Source organism: Mauremys reevesii, linkage group 5 (genome assembly GCF_016161935.1).
Source record: "Mauremys reevesii isolate NIE-2019 linkage group 5, ASM1616193v1, whole genome shotgun sequence".
Classification (NCBI taxonomy): domain Eukaryota; kingdom Metazoa; phylum Chordata; order Testudines; family Geoemydidae; genus Mauremys; species Mauremys reevesii.
The window spans coordinates 130,656,158-130,674,544 of NC_052627.1; the positions used below are offsets into that span (position 1 = coordinate 130,656,158).

General features: G+C 40.7%; 1 protein-coding gene across 1 annotated transcript in view; it reads right to left on the bottom strand.

Moving 5' to 3' along the window:
- The window catches only part of PANK2 (pantothenate kinase 2), a 21,596-nt gene continuing 3,209 nt past the window's right edge, over window positions 1-18,387 (bottom strand). Inside the window, exons 2-7 of the mRNA XM_039541252.1 lie at window positions 9,215-9,567; window positions 7,887-8,140; window positions 6,602-6,778; window positions 5,262-5,385; window positions 1,096-1,221; window positions 1-567 (exon numbers count right to left, since the gene is read on the bottom strand). Of these exons, the coding sequence (XP_039397186.1) occupies window positions 517-567; window positions 1,096-1,221; window positions 5,262-5,385; window positions 6,602-6,778; window positions 7,887-8,140; window positions 9,215-9,567 (1,085 nt within the window). The 3' untranslated portion in view covers window positions 1-516. The remainder of the gene's footprint in view (window positions 568-1,095; window positions 1,222-5,261; window positions 5,386-6,601; window positions 6,779-7,886; window positions 8,141-9,214; window positions 9,568-18,387) is intronic.

An 18,387-nucleotide genomic window follows, 5' to 3' on the forward strand; every position in this document is an offset into this window, starting at 1 on the left:
TTTTGGAAAAAGGTTAGTTTTTATCTCTTTCTGGATTCTGTTTTGATAATTTTCATATATAAACAATACACTATTCAATACTACCACAAATACACAAAGTCCTTCAATCCCATATATACAAACATTGCAAGTGAAATATAAAATAGTTAACAATGTAGACACTTGGCATTTTAAAAAGAAGTCTTATGAGAACAGGATAGCAAACGTCTCACATTAAACTATCCCCATCTCACACCTTCCCACACTATCTCAACACGTGTAGCAGATTATAATAAAAACTGCTGCTCAGAATATATATATTTCTTCTTATTAACTAATCTACATTAAGATTCAGGATTAATTTTATCTGTTTACAAAAAATTCATTTGTCCTTTCCTTTTCCGCAATGATTAGGTCATGTACAATTACTGTAATAGTCACTTAACAGATGCTTTAAAAAAAGCTAAATAAATGCGGGCTTTCCAATAGAGTAGAAGCTCCTGCAACTTATGTCCAATGTGAAGGCTCTGTAATGATTCAGGCTGAATTCAAAAGCTCCAGAAAAGCACCAACTGCTCCAAAATAACCCTATAAAGCAAAAGGCAAGAGTTTCTATTAAACAGATTCAAGGTTTAAATATGTTTGACACGAATACTGGCACAGGAATATTAAAAATATTAATACAATTTCAAAATACTGGTTATAAAAGAAAACAGAAGAAAACTATTCTCAAGCACTGTATGTAAAGTTATTACAACTCCTAGTTATACTGTTTATACAAGGAAACAATTTTTTTTTTTCAAATTACATTGTTAGATATGCAGGTGAAAAGTTTTCAGAAGTAGAAGTGGAAGTTGGCAAGCTATTACAAAGTTAGCAATAAAGTAGACAAAGTTTGCATTTTTAACTTCTGAAACAAAAATGTTACATGGATAGTGTCCTAGAACTGGAAGTTCTTCAATAACTGTGGCTATAGTAACAAATGCACAGAACTGGCTGCAAAACATATGTTGCCAATGCCAAGAAAGTCAACATTGCTATGTTATAATTAGATAATTTTAAATAAAAATGTCTTCAGTTTTGGCAAGGTAAAATCGATTTAAACAGTAACTTCACCTCATGTTCCAAGAAAAGTGCTTTCAACTGCCCCTTGGACCAATAATCCAAAGCATATGCTAGAAGCCTCATTGAGATTGTATTGATCCGCAGGAAATTGCCAACAAAAACCACCCGATTAATGTTCTGCAAACAAAAAAAAAATATATGTATGTGAACCTTTAAGTTGAATTCCATTTCATCTTCACAACAATGAAAAGGCTATCACAGTGAAGGAGAATCAATATATTACACTTTCGCATTTAATTATGAGAATACATGAAGCTTTTCAAATATGGCTTCTGACTGAGAGCAGTAAAAGTCAGCTAAAAGCCAAGTTAAAGTTGCCAGTATTTGTTAAACTGAGTAAAGTCTAGCTACTGAACTTCACAGCACCCCAAATATCCATGCTCTTCATTCCTTTGTTCATACCAAGGGAAAGAGCAGATATGCAAGAAAGGACGTTTAGATGGAGGGTGGTTGTCTGAGTGAGAGGAAGGGTGTCTAGGGCTGAGATGAGACTCGTGATGTATTTGCAGCTTTCTGTATTTAGATCCTCATTAGGAAAACTCCAATCAAATCCAACAGACCAGAACGGCAACTGAGAAAGAATGAAGTATCAAGCAGACTGGGGTCTTGCAGCAGTGTGCTGGAACAAGAGGAACTAGAGTGGGATGAAATCAAGAGGCATGTTGAGATGTTCAAGATACTGGAAGAGAGGAGACAGAGACTGCATTGAAGGGGAGAGGATGAACAGTGATAGCTGAAAAGTGTCAAATAGGATCTCAAAAATGCATCCAAATATAAAGGGGGTTGATAAAGTTTATGTTAAAAGCACAGCATCCAGGTTACTTCAGGGTAGGTTCTTTCCCAGAATCCCTGTCACACCCCTTTATACCCATTCTCTAGACCTGAGTTGCAGCCGTAAGTTTTCTGGCTAACAAGTCTGAAAGGAACCCCTTGTGGACTAACAATACCAGTCTCAGCTGGCTAGAGCAACGTTTCTGAAACTGGGGTCTGCGGGCCCCACTGAGAAACTCCTCCCCTTCCCTTCCAGGTGTGCCTCCAGCACGCTGGGGAACAGACTTACCTGTCTTGGCTCCCTGCTGCTCCCGGAAGCGGCGGGCACATCCCTGCAGCCCCTGGGGCAAGGGGCCAGGGGGGGTGTCTCCATGCACTGTCCCCACCCAGCTGACTCCGCAGCTACCATAGGCCGGGAACTGAGGCCAATAGGAGCTGCAGGGGTGGTGTTTGTGGACAGAGACAGCACACAGAGACCCCCTGGCCCTCCGCCTAGGAGATGCAGCCAGAGGGATGTGCCGGTCGCTTTTGGGAGCATCCAGAGGCAAGCACCGCATGCCTCACCCCCTCCTGCACCCCCCTGCCTCAGCCCAAAGTCCGCATCCAAACTCCCTCCCAGAGCCTGCACCCCACCCCCTCCTTCACCCCAATCCCCTGCCCCAGCCTGGTGAAAGTGAGTGAGGGTGGGGGAGAGGGAGCGATGGAGGGAGGGGGATGGAGTGAGCATGGAGCAGGGCCTCAGAGAAGGCGTGGGGCAGGGGCACGGCCCCAGGGAAGGGGCAGGGCAAGGGCTGAGCAGGGAGGCTTTGGGGTCCCTGAAAAAATTTAAAACAAAATGGGGGTCCTCTGTTTGCTAAAGTTTGAGAACCCCTGGGCTAGAGGGATGCTGTTGAACACTGAAGGGTACTCCTCCTCCCACACTGCCTTTTGTCCCACAAACTAAAAGTGCAGAGCATGCTTCCTCCACACCCAGTACCAGAATGAAGATCAAGAAACCAATAATCAGAACAATCCAAATGTTTAAGTGACCTTATGCAGTAAAGTGGTACATCATCCCTGATTCTGCAAAGTGACATTTTGGGTTTAATCAATCTCCATTCACGTTTTAATAACTATACTCTTGAAAAGAAGATGTTTTCCCTACTTGGTTCAGGGAGCTCTGCAGCTTCTTGGTCCTTCAATCAATATAGAATTTTAAGGTTCCAAACTGACAGAAGCATCATGATTGAGCACCATCTCTGGTCCTTCAAACCTGTTCTTCCATGCATTCTTCTGTGACAGAATGCACCCCTACATACCATTGTAATAATCTTTATATAAAATATGCTTTGTGAGGTATCATTTGAAAACTAATAACTCACTGGTCAAGAATGTCATGGTGATATATGTGTCGCAACATTATATGTAAAGTTATAACATAAAACTGAAATTATGACTGAAATGTGTTTACCAGACAACTCTGGGAAGGGGGTAAACCTGCTTCTCAAAGACAAAGGACAAGCTGACGCCTCTAGTCAGGTGTCAAAGCTGATTGGCAATCACAAGTCAAGTGGCCATTCTTTGGCAATGGAGAGGGGCAGGAACAGATCTAGCTGCATTTTAACCAATAACATGGAACCTTTTTCATCAGAACACTCTCCATCCTCACACTGGGAAGAACTTTAACTAGAGGTAACCCTCAGGAAAATGCACTTCCAAGAGTAACTTGATTATAAGAGTGAGGGGCAAAATCACCCCACAATTTTTCTCTCTCTCTCTTTCACCTAAGAGACAAAAGAACCAGCCTTTGGACTTTGGGAAAGGTTCTGACCTGAGAAATTGGTTAGCCCTGTTGCTGGGAACATGTGGTAAGGATTTTACCTTGAACCAAGTCTAGTTTGTTAAGTCATAGTTACTAGAAAGTGTTTTATTTCTCTCTTAATCATTTCTGACTTTAAGACCTCAAACTTGTACTCATTTAAAATCTCTCTCTTTGTAGTTAAAGAAACTAAAGATAATCAAGTGCTGTGTTTAAACTGAGCTCTTTGGTAACACCATTTATAGTCTGCTGGATATTGACCCCTCACAGGGGTAATGAAACTATGATAGCTGAACTGTCCAGGAGAGGGCAGAACAAATGCTTTCAGGGAAAATTTGGGACTGGGAGTGTGTTGTGGTCACCCTGCAAATAGTAACCAAGGCTGCTGGACGTCAGAGTGTGGCTCATGTGTTGCTGACAGGCTGCTGGGATCAGAGCTATACAGACATACTCAGGGTGTAACGTGCATGCTGTTAGGCTGTTTGTGAGTGGCCCAAGGTGGGAGCTGCAGCAGTAAAGCATTGTGAGACACCCAGATTACAGGGGAAACAATGACAACTCCTCACTGGTGTGGATTGTACCCCAGAATGTGACACCTTCACATGGTGTTCTCCTGTTCTCCACACCAATGAGTTCACCGCATCTTCCTGTACCTGAATCGTTCAGTGCCTTGTCTTCATTAGATTTATGCAGGAATGGGGGAAGGAGGGGGGAGAAGAAACAGACACGACGAACGTATCATGAGCAGGACTGTTTCTGCCTGCCATTTTAGATAGTGCCTTGTACATTTATTGCCCTTGCACTAGTGCAGAATACTAACTGTATGCTGATAAGAACTATGAAAGTTAGACGTATGCTTCAACCTGACGGACTCAATCCTGTTCAAAAAGCCCCAAAATAAAGTGAAGAACAGGTCTCAGTTCTTTCATAGCCCTGTACAATGCTGCTTGACATGAATGCAACAAGGCAGCACTGTAAAGAAGCTGAAAGCACAGAGCTCAGAGAGACAACCCCACTAAGGCCCATGAGCATTGTGTTAGCTTAAAAATCCAAGAGTAACTAGAACAAATGACATACAGAAGGTCCTCTTTCAGCAGGTATAGTTCTCTTTTCATTGATGCGCTTAGTTTGGATTCTTAGCAGTGACAGGATACAATAATTTTGTGCCTGAGAAGAAACAGGATATTGCTTATCACTTTCTACCTGCAGTTCCAGGAGACTAACACACATTGCTGTTCCACAGTTCCCTCAACTCTCCCAGAAAAGCAATTTACCTCCTGAATAATAAGGAAAATTGACTGGATCAATAAATGACAACACATCATGTTATTATTATTATTATTATATTTTTTACAATGCTTTGAATTGTAGAGCTACTATTTGACTGGACCATATGGGCAGGTGAGGAAGGGAAATCTAAGGCTACAATTTAAACTGGAGCAACTGGACAGGTATGTATGAAGGTGTTTCTAAAGAATTGAAAACAAGATACTGCGGACAGGTAGCACACAGGAGAAACTGATTTAAATGTGTCTCAGGAAAAAAAAAAAAAAAGAGGTTATATGCTGTTTTCCATATTTCTTAATACCTCATTAAGTGCACACATCCGTGCTATGGAGCCAATGTTATTGGTGATGGTTATTAAAGTTGCTCTTGCCAGGTCCTCTTTACTGACAGACTCTCTCTTCTCCTTGCTCATCATATTCCCAAAGCTGTGCAAAAAATTCTAGAGTTAAGTGTCCATTTACAGGAAACTATGCCGCATCAGAACGCATGTAGCAATGTCGCAATTCCAAAATGAATGCACAATACCATTTTTAATGGAATTATGTAAAATTCCAATCATGTAGTTACAGCCTCTATTACTAAAATCCGGTAACAATGAATCACAGTTAATGTTTGTCTAAAATAGACTTATGTTATTGTGATGGGGTATAAACCCCACCACGGTACTGAGAGGGTTAACAAGAGCCTGAGAGCTCAATTCAAGGTTAACTAGATGAATTAGCAGGTCCACTGGAAACGAGTCAGGTTTCCTTAAGAGGACAGAGAACGATCAGTTAGAAAGAGACCCAGAATGAGAGAATGGTCCGACTGAGGTGAAGCAAGAGAATCAGGATTAACCACAGGAGAAGACTTAGCTCCTATGGTGGGTTTCAAACTAGACAAGACTCCAGGAGGATGCCCTCGGGTGCTGGCGTTCATTTGAGGAGCACAGTATTGGGGCAGACCTGGGAAGAACTAAAGTTCAAGTCTGGGAAGGGCAGAAATGGTTTAAGTTTGTCCTTTTGGTTTGGGATTTGTTGGAGAATTCCAGGGCCACCGCCCTGAAGTAAGGGTGAAGTACAAGACCTCAGGGAGCCTGAGAGGAACATAGGTGAACAGAGAGCCCAGGAATTGATTTGTGGGGAGGCCTGCAGATGTCCAAGGCAAGAAGTAGCCGAAGGTGGAAGCATGGGGCTTGAGTAGACAGACCTTGCCTGCTTAATGCAGCATCCCTAGCCTGGAACCCAGAGAAGAGGAAAGGCCTGGATTCCCCTTCTGCCCATCAGAAAAAGTAGTGCAAAGACCCCAGAGACCCGGCAGTGGAAGGACTACTGAGTCAGAACTTGAGGTCATGGGACTATTGTTTGTTGGACTTTTAGAGCCACTCCTTCCAGGGTAACCAAAAGTTACATGAGTTACAAGAGGTAGCACACCAATGCAGGGCTGGAGAGGCTGTCAGTAGGGGACACTAGAGAAGAGAGCCTACTATGCTATGTCCAGCGATGGGGGTGCATGAATGGTGAGTCTACTCTCCACAGTGCCAGTTCCACACACACACACACACACACAAAAACTAGAGGTGCTAAAAATATACCCTTGCTGCCTCAGTTTTTAAATTCAGGCACATTATATGCATCCTCAAAAACTCAAGGTATACCTTACCTGGATGCTACTGCCCATCCTGGCAGTCCAAATCTCTCATAATCCCCTCCATAGATGTCCCGCACCAGTTTATCCACTTTCGTGCTGTCTCCCAGGGATGCCATTTCAAGAGCCTCTTCAAAGGTGGAGCAGCCAGTAAGAAGACAACAGAGACCAAAGAATGTTCCTCCTCCAAGACTAACAAAACAAAAGCAATATTTTCTACCTCTCATTTTGAAGAGAGGGAGGGGAAAAAATGACTTATTTTTGTTTTTTAATTAAGTTATGTAGCTAAACTCCTCTGAATACCAAGAATTAGCTGGGCTGCCCATTTTTTAATTTCCTTCTCATTGGAAATCTAGAAAGAGGAATTAGATTTAAGTCTCCTTTCTTACCACATTTAAATCTGCTTCCTTAGGGTAACTTCACAGCCCACAGATAAACCCACAGCTTAGCATCCTTCCCCAGAGTTATTGCTTAAACAAGAGGTGTTTTTTCTCCGCTTACAATATTCACTAAACAGTGCTGAATAAACAGCTATGTACAATGTAAGATGTCAACCTGTAATGAGCTCCAGGCATCTGCAAGGGTATGCCCATATGGGATTCACTGCAGAACTTGGGTCTAATTGTTCAAAGCCTGGAAAAAGTACGTTCTGCTGAATCATTGCATACACATGCTGACAAAGATGCATAATAAAACTTTCCTTCCTGAGGTGCACTGTGCACTCCTAGTCTGTACTTTTTTTGTAACAATATTCCTGAAGTCCAAGAAAGTTCACATGCACAGATCTATTTGGCTCTGCTGTACAATACGTGGCTATATTATTCTTTCAGACCTGACTACAACTGTGAACACCATCCCACCATTCATAATGGGTAGTACATCTTTTAAAAGTCAAAATCCAAACCCTGAATAATGGAATTAAAGTGATTACATTAAAAATTCATCTATTTGAGCATACCTGGGTTGTTTCCAAAATATGATTTACACTCCTCTGATGAAAAAAAAAAAAAAAAGTTTCTTGCAGTAGTACAAGGATGAACAGGTCAAGAACTGGCCTTTCTGAGGAGGCTGACTGTGGTCAGGAGATGATTGTGACATGCCATCCAGACCACAAAAAAGACCTTTGCTTGCTGGGGGTGAGGATGAGGAGGTACTATATTATGTTGCAACAAAGAGCTCTGTCAGACAAAAGTCATTTTTAAAGCAACTTGTCCATGAAGATGTGATCTATCTTTTACCACATGAGTACAGGCCAAGCTCCAAGACTCTTAAAGGTAATCATATTATTTATAGATCTTACCTGGTTCCAGTTACCCGCTTATAATTGTCTTTGGAATACACAGCCAAGATGCTGACCCCTGAGCCAATGTTCACCAAGAGGAGAGGATATGGATTCTCCAAGTTGAATGGGAGCTTCTGACATTTTTCAGAATCAGTTGGGTTTTCAAAGTAGTAGCACTCTGAATCTCCATTGAATCCAACTGAGTCAATGTATAAAACTCCTTTAATAAGGCAGTCAAGTTCATCTAGTTTGCAAAGTTGAAGGTCACCCACCTGTTAAAGGAAATAAAATTATGAAAGAGCCAAAGAGGTCTAATGTTTTTATACTCAGGGCTAGAAAAATGCACTCACCAGTGCATTCAGTACCCCTCCTTGCTCTGAATGGTGGCAGAAGGAGTGGAGTGCAGATCACATGAGGGTTCCTACTCTCCCACATATATCTGTATTGTGCAGAGTGGAATGCTCCCTGTGCTATTTAAGTGTAGTGCTTAGCAACGTCGTAACAAGGTTCATGCACATCCTCACCCCATTGGGTAGGAAGTAATAGAAGTCCTGAGCCAATGCCAATGGAAAGATTTCCCCAAAACTTCACTAAGGTTTTGGATCAGGCCCAGAGTGCCTCACAACATCCGGAAAAGATAAGGGGTCAAGGGAAAAAGAGAAAATGCTGACTTCCTCACAAGAGACAGGAAGGAGCAGAATGATAATCTTTTAGTTGGGTCACTGCAGCACCGGACCTGCACCAGACCCCTCAACCTTTGGTTGTTTGATAAATATATTGTATAACCTGGGCTTGAAAAAGTTAACATACTATAAGGCTATAAATATATTATCTACACCTGTATTCCACTTATAATGAAACACACTTTCTTATAATGAATCTAGACAAGCAAGTCATTTGCAGTTAATTTACCACTTAGTTCAATGGAATCTTAACCAAATCACAGCAATATAAGTTATAAATGAACGTTAATCAATCAGGCAAATATGAAACAAATATTAAGCTCATGAATAGACAGCAATGGAAAAAATAAAGTTAAGGTAGGTAGCAGAGTTGACGCAAGTCTAATGACTATTCAAGTCTTGTAAAGGCATATTTAATGGAAATTAAAATGAATAATTCTGGAGTCACAGCAAAGCTGCACACTCTTAAAATAGTAAGTATCTGTGTTTACAGATGTGGGCTTATTTCTAGCTCATATTAAACTTGAGCTCAATTGAGGACACTAGACTTTTCAGAGGCTAAGTCAGAGACTGAAATTACTTTCAGCCTTTATCTTACAATCTTTCAAGTTACATGAGACTTCACTACCGTATCCTAAGTGTATAGAAGCCAAAAATGCATACTGTGCGAAAGTCCTGCTCAAATTTGTACGCTCCACCTCCTGTGGCACATAAGGTAGTGTGGAGACTTGAGAAGTGTTTTTCGCTGCCCATTTGAATAAAAGCAGGCATGTCATGAGTAGGAAAGCGTATAAAGTGCAGATTGCCTTTACGTCCACACAGGGTAAGGTCCTTTAGTTCCAGGTGCACATCCCGAATGCCTGTAGATCCATAGGCTACATTTGAGGTCAGGTATTTTCGGATACTTTTAAGATTTTCCACTTCCTCCTCCTCCTCCTCAGCAGTGATGTCTTTTGGTTCAAAATAAACAAGCTTGACCAAGGTTCCTCCAATATCCAAGCCAAACCATGGAAAGACTAAGATGAAAGAAAAAAAAAAGACATTATAATGCCTTAATTTCTGCAGAACAAAGATGTTAAATTGCACAGTAAACCCATTTGTTAATAAACAATTTCATGCCATGCAGTTTCCAAAAAATTCCACAAAATGCCCATGAATAGCCACATCTACCTTCACAGACCCAGTAATCATCCCAAACTCACCAAGAAACTCACCTAGCTAGGAACTCAGATATGCTCTGAGGAGAAAGTCTGGGGTACACACCTTAACACACTTAAAAATGCCTTCACCAAACAAAGACACTCTACCAGAGAAGTAGATTGTATCATGGAACAGGCCACTCAAATACCCCAAGACAACCTGCTTCAGTATGGAGACAAAACCCCCTCCATCCGCATACCCCGTAGTTATCACTGACCACATCATCTTGGAACCTATACAGAGTATCATTAAACAATTACAATCCATACTTAGAATCATAGAACCACAGGGTCAGAAGAGACCACAAGAATCATCTAGTAGTCTAACCCTGTGCCAAGATATCTGATGGGGACCATATCCTGAAAGAAATCTTTCCTGAACTCCCTCTTCTGGCCTTCAAACAACCCCCCCCAACCTCATCAGCAAGCTCCCCACAGGCCAAGACACACCACCTCAAAGCAGCACCAGAACCTGCCAGAACAACAGATGTAAAACTTGTAGACATATATCCACTGCTACAATGATCCACACACCCCCAACATACCTTTCAAGATCCATGGATCCTACACATGCCTATAACAAATTGTGGTGTGCCTCATTCAGTGCATTAAATGCCCTAATAATGTGGGTGAAACAAGACAATCACTACACAAAGGGCCTGTCTACACTTGAAATGATACAGCAGCACCGCTGTAGAGCTTCAGTGTAGACACCACCTATTCTGATGGGAGAGGTTCTCCCATCATCTTAGGACTGTCGGCAATCTACCTCCCTGAACAGCGGTAGTTAGGTGGATGGAAGAATTCTTCCTTCAACCTAATGCTGTCTAGATTTAGGATGGGATGATTTAGTTGGGAATTGGTCCTGCTTTGAGCAGGGGGTTGGACTAGGTGACCTCCAGAGGTCCCTTCCAACCCTGATATTCTAGGATTCTGTGATACTCTGGGGGTTAGGTTGGCTTAACTACACCATGCAGGGGTGTGGATTTTTCATATCTGAGTGATGTAGTTACACCGACTTAATTTTCTAGTGTGGACCAGGCCAAAAACACTATCACCTGTGAGTGAACACTTTTCACAAAGCACTCTATATCTGACTTCTCAGTTCTCATCCTCGAAGGAAACCTGCAAGAGATGAGCCTCGGAGCTTAAATTCATAACTGCTAGATTAAAAACTACGGACTGAATAGCGACACTAGGATTTATGGCTTATTAACAACAGACTGGCTCTCAGCTTCTCTTTTTCTCCTTTCCCACCTATGACTGAAGAGGTGTTAACTGGCCACTTCACCTTGAATGGTCTCTTGAAATGTGTTAACTACTTATGCTAAACAAGCTGTTCCACCTTGTATTTAGGGGTGACACTGAGCATATGTCTATACTGGCAGAGTTACATCGCTGGCAGTTACAGCACCGCTCAGAAAGGACTGAAGGGAAACCGCTGTTGTGTGTTCACACTGTCAGCTGCCTGCGCAACAGCATGTTCACACTTGCAGCACTTGCAGTGGTATTCGGAGCGGTGCACTCTGGGCAGCTATCCCTCAGAGCCTCTCTTCCTCTTCTGCCGCTAAGAGTTGTGGGAAGGTGGAGGGGGTCGTGGGGCATCCTGGGTCTGTCCCAATGCCCCGTGATGCATTGCTTTGCATCCCAGTGCTTCTGTCCGCATTTGGCGCCATCTTTCAATGGTTTGTGTACTGCGTGCTCTGCCTCTTCGGTTTGCAGGAATGGATCGACTGACACGCTGCTCGCTCTCACTAACACATCATGAGTGGCAGTGGAGTTATTCCTTAAACTACAAAGGCAAGAGTAGTTCAACACTGATCTCGCCACACGCAGTAGCTACGACACAAGATTGCTTGTGGCATTCATGGAGGTGCTGATTATAGCGGAATGCTGCTTTTGGGTTTGGGAAACAAGCACTGAGTGGTGGGGATCACATCGTCATGCATCTCTGGGATGACGAGCAGTGGCTGCAGAACTTTCAGACGAGGAAAGCCACATTCATGGGACTGTGAGATGAGCTCACCCCAGCCGTGCGGCGCAAGGACACGAGAATGAGGGCTGCCCTGCCACTGGAAAAGCGCGTGGCAATTGCACTGTGGATGCGGGCTACTCCAGATTGCTACCGATTGGTCGCCAACCAGTTTGAAGTGGGGAAGTTCACCATTAGATGCGTGTTGACAGAAGTGTGCAGGGCCATTAATCACATCCTGCTCTGAAAGGCTGTGACTCTGGGCAACGTGCATGACACTGTGGATGGCTTTATACAAATAGGCTTCCCTAACCGTGGAGGGGCAATAGATGGAACGCATCTTCCAATTCAGGCACCACACCACCTAGTCATCGAGTACATTAATCAGAGGGGGTATTTCTCAATGGTTCTCCAGGCGCTTGTGGATCACTGTGGGCATTTCACGGACATTAACACAGGCTGGTCCAAAAAGGTGCATGACGCATGCATCTTTTGGAACATTGGCCTGTTCAGGAACCTGCAAGCAGGGACCTTCTTCCCGGACCAGAAGATCACAGTAGGGGAAGTTGAAATGCCCATTATGATCCTTGGACCCTGCCTACCCCTTAATACCGTGGCTTATGAAGCCATACACAGAGCACCTTGACAGCAGCAAGGATCAGTTCAACAATAGGCTGAGCAAGTGCAGACTGACTGTTGAGTGTGCTTCTAACCATTTAAAGGCCCGCTGGCGCTGCCTATATAGGAGGCTGGATCTGGTCAATGACCATAATCCTCTTTAGTTCTTTGTGACCACTTTCTAATTCTGCCAACATTTTACAGAAGCAGTACTGTTTGGGGAAATTAGTGTTCCAGGACTGGACTGTACACTGGGCACATAGCTCTTGGGGACAGCCAGCACTGGGGCGGGGGGGGCTTATAATCATTACTGTCCGCACATTTTCCCCAGGCTGTGTTAATTATGGAAGATATCTTGCTGCTGAAGGCAAGCAGAGAATCAAGGGAGGGTCTTCTCCAAGACTGCGGCTTCCACCCTGGCCCTTAAGCAGCTCACCTGTGTGCTGCAACAGTCCCTCTTCATCCCCCCATGATGGCAGAATGGCGTGGGACAGTTACCATTAATGGGGCAAGAAACAAAGCAGCTCTGCCAAAGAACCTGTGGCAGCGGATTGCCCAGTATCTCCATAAGAGTTTTGTGGAGACCTGAGGCAGATTCCCGTGAAGTGAGGGAGGCAATCAAAACACCCCGTTCCACTGCTCAGACTAAGCACGTGATGGTACATGTATCATACAGACACAATCCAGCTTTCTGCAACCCTCCTGCCCGAAACAACTAGCTATTACAGAATAACTCCATGTGTGGACAAGCCTTAAGTAACCATGTGTTATTCTCATAGTAACTCTTGTCCTACTCCTTTTCTTTTAATCCTCAAATCAAGTGAAAAATTAAAGTGTGAGCTCTTTGGGGCAATGAACATGTAATGCTTTTATTTGTTTTGTAAAGCATCTAGCAGTTGTGGACATTATGGAATTTGAACCTGGTAGAGTCAATAAATTTTTTTTGTTTTCTTATTTATACAAACTCTGGAAGTGTCTGATGAAAAATCAGGGTGGATAAAAATCAGTGATTTTATTTTTAAAAAAAATCAAAAAATCTGATTTTGTAATTTAAATCAGACTTTTTTGATAAAATGCTTCTTGAGGAAAAAAACCTATCTAAAGATAGTTTTAATTAAGACACATTATAGCTCAAAGAGATCTCATCATAGAACAGAGATTATAAATTCTAATTCTATAGTATGAGGCAATATATTCATGTAATGTTTAAGAAAAGTTTTGTAAATGAGTTCCAATAGTTCATGGATTAGGGACCCAATTTTATGGGGTCCCAGGGGCTTCTGTATAGATTATTTAGGTTAATCTTTCTATCTACCCAATGGGACTCAGTGCTCGGTCTAGAAGATACCATCAGATGCTTAGTTTTGCAGTTCTCAAACTCCAAAGTCTCCAAAGATAACATGCTTGTTAATAAATAAAATAAATACATAATAATATATAGAGGTGAGAAATAACAGACCTCAACCCTATTGTCCCTCTGCAAATTTGTGTACACAGCATCAATCCCTTACCTCTCTCTAAAAGTACAAAGATTAAAAAAGTTCAATTAATAGATTTTTAGGGGCAGAATGGATCTGGACAAGAAGAAGTCTGGCGATAAATGTGAGAAGGGAGGAACAGGCAGTAGAAACAAAAGTGAAACTGTTTGAGCAGCATATTCCAGAAGTCTTGAGGTCTTTCTGAGTGTAGCCGTAAAAGAGACCCAGTTTGGGAGTATTTTAATGAAGTTCCTCTACCGGTGGGTAAGACAGGCATGCATGCAAAATGCAAACAGTGCAACAAAGATATGCAAGGCCTGGTTGCCTGAATGAAACATTATGAGACCTGTTCCTTCTCAGGAGGAAGCTGCGTTGAAGATGATGAAAAGAACATGCAGGATCTTCATGTTGGTAAACTTTTTTATTTCATACTTCTTTCTTAAGGATTGCCTTTCTTCCTTCTGGACTATTCTTGAATTCTCATGTTTGAGCAAAAAAATATACATCTCTACCCCAATATAACGCTGTCCTCGGGAGCCAAGAAAATCTTACCGGATTATAGGTGAAACCGCATTATATTAAACTTGCTTTGATCTGCCGGAGTGTGCAGCCCCGCCCCCCGGAGCGCTGCTTTACCGCGTTATATCCAAATTCGTGTTATACTGGGTCGCGATATTTTGGGGTAGAGGTGTAGTTGTCACTCTATGGTACCATCATTTTAGATGCAGTTGTGATAAAAAATAAATAGCTGAAATAGGCAGATATTCCTTTTACAATTTCACCTTTAAAGTAGTACTGAGTGTCAGTGAATGCAATGAGTAAATCTAAATGAGTAGTATGGTAATAATAAGTCAATGCAGTTATTTATTTTGTTTAGGAGAATCCATTCTCAACATACAAGATTCTGAAGACTATCCACCTTCAAGATCACCATCATTTTCTATAGTTTGAGTTATCTGCCAATGATAGTGTTTCAGTCACATCATGTATGTCACATAGCCACAATATATCACCTGTAGCAAAAACAAAAAAAAAACAAAAAACAAAAACCATCTCCGTCATCCAGAAACAACCATAGATAAGTTTGTGATAAGAACCAGCAGATTACAAAAAGAGGTAATTGATGAAAATATTGCCCTGTTTGTTTCTGCAACAAACTCTCCTTTCCCTATGACTGAGAACCCACACTTCATTAACATAGTTCAGTCATTAAGACCAGGATACAGTCCACCCAACAGAACAGATGTCGCAGGCAAATTGCTGGATAACGTGTATGAAAGAGAAATTGAGCAGTGTGCAAAAAGGTCTACAGGGTAAAATTGTTAACCTGAATCTTGATGGGTGGAGCAATGTCCACAATGATCCTGTTATATGTGCCTGTGTGACAACAGAAGAAGGGAATGTCTTCCTTACAGAAACAATTGATACATCAGGAAATGCACACACAGCAGAATACTTACAAGAAGTAGCAGTAAAAGCTATAACAAACTGAAAAAAAATACAAATGTCTAGTACGCAGCTTGGTCAAAGACAATGCTGCAAATGTATCCAAGATGAGAAGAAATTTAGAAGAGAGTCCCAAGCTAATAACATACGTCTGCAGTGCTCATTTGATGCACCTCCTAGCCAAAGACTTCAGTGTTCCAAAAATAAAGGCTAATGTTGTTGAAATTGCAAAATACTTCCGTAACAACTACTTTGCAGCAGCTGCTCTGAAAAAAGTGGGAGGAATCAAGCTAACTCTCCCACAAGAAGTGCGATGAAACTCAGTAGTGGACTGTTTTGAGCATTATATCAAGAACTGGCCTAATCTGATGACAGTTTTGTCAACAAAACTGTGAAAAAATAGATGGCACTGTCACCTCCAAAGTTCTCAACATTGGGCTTAAGAGAAATGTTGAACACATGCTGAGTCCCCTGAAGCCTATTTCTGTAGCTTTGAACAAAATGCAGGGAAACAGCTGTTTTACTACTGAGGCTGTTGAAATTTGGAAGGAACTGAGTGCGATCTTAGAAAGAGAAATATGCAATGACAGTTCAATTACAAGAATTTAAAAAACAAATGGGACAAGCACTATCTCTAGCTCATTTTCTTGCAAATATTCTCAATACTCAGTTCCAGGATCAAACCTTAACTGCTGAAGAGGAGGAGCTGGCTATGACATGGACATCCAGCAATCATCCCTACATAATGCCAACTTGAATAAACTTCAGCGCTAAGGGTGAACCATTCTATAAATATATGTTTGCTGATGATGTTTTAAAGAAAGTCACACCAGTGAACTGGAGGAAGCCAATTAAGCACTTGGATTCACAGACTGTTGAAGTGATAATCTCACTTTTAACAGCAGTAGCTTCTTCTGCCGATGTAGAAAGAGTATTTTCTTCCTTTGGACTAATTCATTCTAAATTGAGAAATCGTTTGGGACCTGAAAAAGCAGGAAAGCTTGTTTTTCCTTTTCCAGATTATGAACAAACAGGAAAATGAAGGTAAAGACGACTGAGTTAGCTGCAGAAGCCAATCTTTTAAAATTTTTCATGTTAACCTGGCTGACATAGTCAATTTAATTTTTTTTTAATATTTCATTTAACTATTTCAGTTAAAAATTATTTTAACAAAAACAAACCCGATTTTAAAAAACCTGAACGTTTAACTAAATTCAAAAATTCATATGCTTGTTTTGTTAAAATATTATATGTTTGCTGTTGAAGAAAAAAATCCAGAATACATAATGTTGTTGTTTTAGTTAAATAAAACAAATTTAAATGTCTGTCTGTGGTGTTCTTCTCCTAATACAGCATGGCAAGAAAATCCTCCAAATATTAATGATTAACCTGTTGAACTGGAGATAATTCACCTCCCAATGACTTTATAAATATCTCCTTCAATTACCTTTGGTAAATAACCAAACTATCATTCATTTTCTGATATAGCTGTAACACTAATCTGAAAAGTTTTCAAAATAAATCACTTTAAAACTGTATAGTGTGTACCTTCTAAAAATGAAACCTACACCTATCTCTGAGTTGTGAAGAATATGTATTAAGGTTATAACAACCAAGAAGAATGCACTTTTATATAGAAATCCATGATTAAATTGAGTCTTCCTGACTAATGATCATGATTTAAATCAATTTGATTGAAATCAAATCCACCCTGTGAAAAATAGTAATATAATCACGGATCTCAAAAAGTTATGAAGCTCAAACTGTATTTCAGACTGATCTTTAAGTTATGAAACAATTATACTAAGAGCTAACAAGAAGCTTAGCCTACAGAGCGCTGGAAACTGACAGATGACAGCTAAATGTAGGACAGCATCTCTCTACTTACTCTAAAATATTCTGTATTACATTTTAATCACCTTGTACCATTATGCAAATTATACAACTTATAACACATTTAATAAAAAGTTGTACTAAGTCTACACTTCTTCACCTCTCTAAAATGGAGCTTCATTAGTAATTAACATTTTATATAAAATTTCAAATCAAAAAAAGGTATTTAAATAAGGACTTAAACTTAGGAGAACAAAATAACTTCCAAAATATTTTATTTTTACCGCCAGTTATTTACATTACTTTCTGTTCTAAATGTTATGCGTAGTTTACATCTTTGGCTGGATTTGATCAAATATACAGTATCTGAAAGGTTGAAAGATACAGAAGCCCCTTCACAGAAATCAGATAACAGGACAAAAGAATTTAGGTCAAGAATTGGGTGTAATTTTTCTACCAAAACTATTTTCTGGCAAAAGATGTAGATTCTGAAACTTTTCATGAATCCACGCCAATTTCACTGAATTGTTTAACCAAAAAAACCTAACAAGAACAAAAATAAAAACATTTAATTTCACCATTTTCAAAATGAAATGTTTAGATTTTATGATTTGATACAACTTTGCTTAGAAATTTCCTTTAATTTAAATTTTTTTTTAAATGCTCAAATTCTAAACTTTGTGTGACCTAAGATTTTTTTTTTCTCCAAATACTTCATTCCACAATGCTCTCCAGCTAAAGATATACCATGCACTCTATTCCCTACTGGAGAACTATTGAAGTTTCCTCTTCTACTTTCTAGGTCAGTACATTTGTATGAAAGAAAAACAAATATCTGTGCATAGGAATAATAATCGCAATGCTGCTCTCAAATCATATGCAAGGTATTTTCTTGCAGTTGTTCATAGTGTCTACAAAGATAAGTGGATTCTAGCCTTGTTCAACCTGTTGTTTCTGTTAACAGAAACAACACCCATTACAGCATAGATTCCATTAATCATTTGGATCTAGTCATCATCAGTTTCATATCCTACACTTGAGGGAAAACATGGTCTATTCATGTCCAGGTCATTTGGAATATCTTCTCCTACAGTCTTATCAAAATAGATATGATATTGATACCCTCTTTCTTTGTCTGGGCTATTTACCACATTACCTACTACCAAAAATGTACTTACTGAACTGTGTGGAGAAAAAGTTTTTAACTGTGCCATAGTCCAGTAAATGTGCCAGTACGAGGGAAAAAAATAAGTTCTCTCTGGATCGGTTTTCATATGTACATTAGCATTG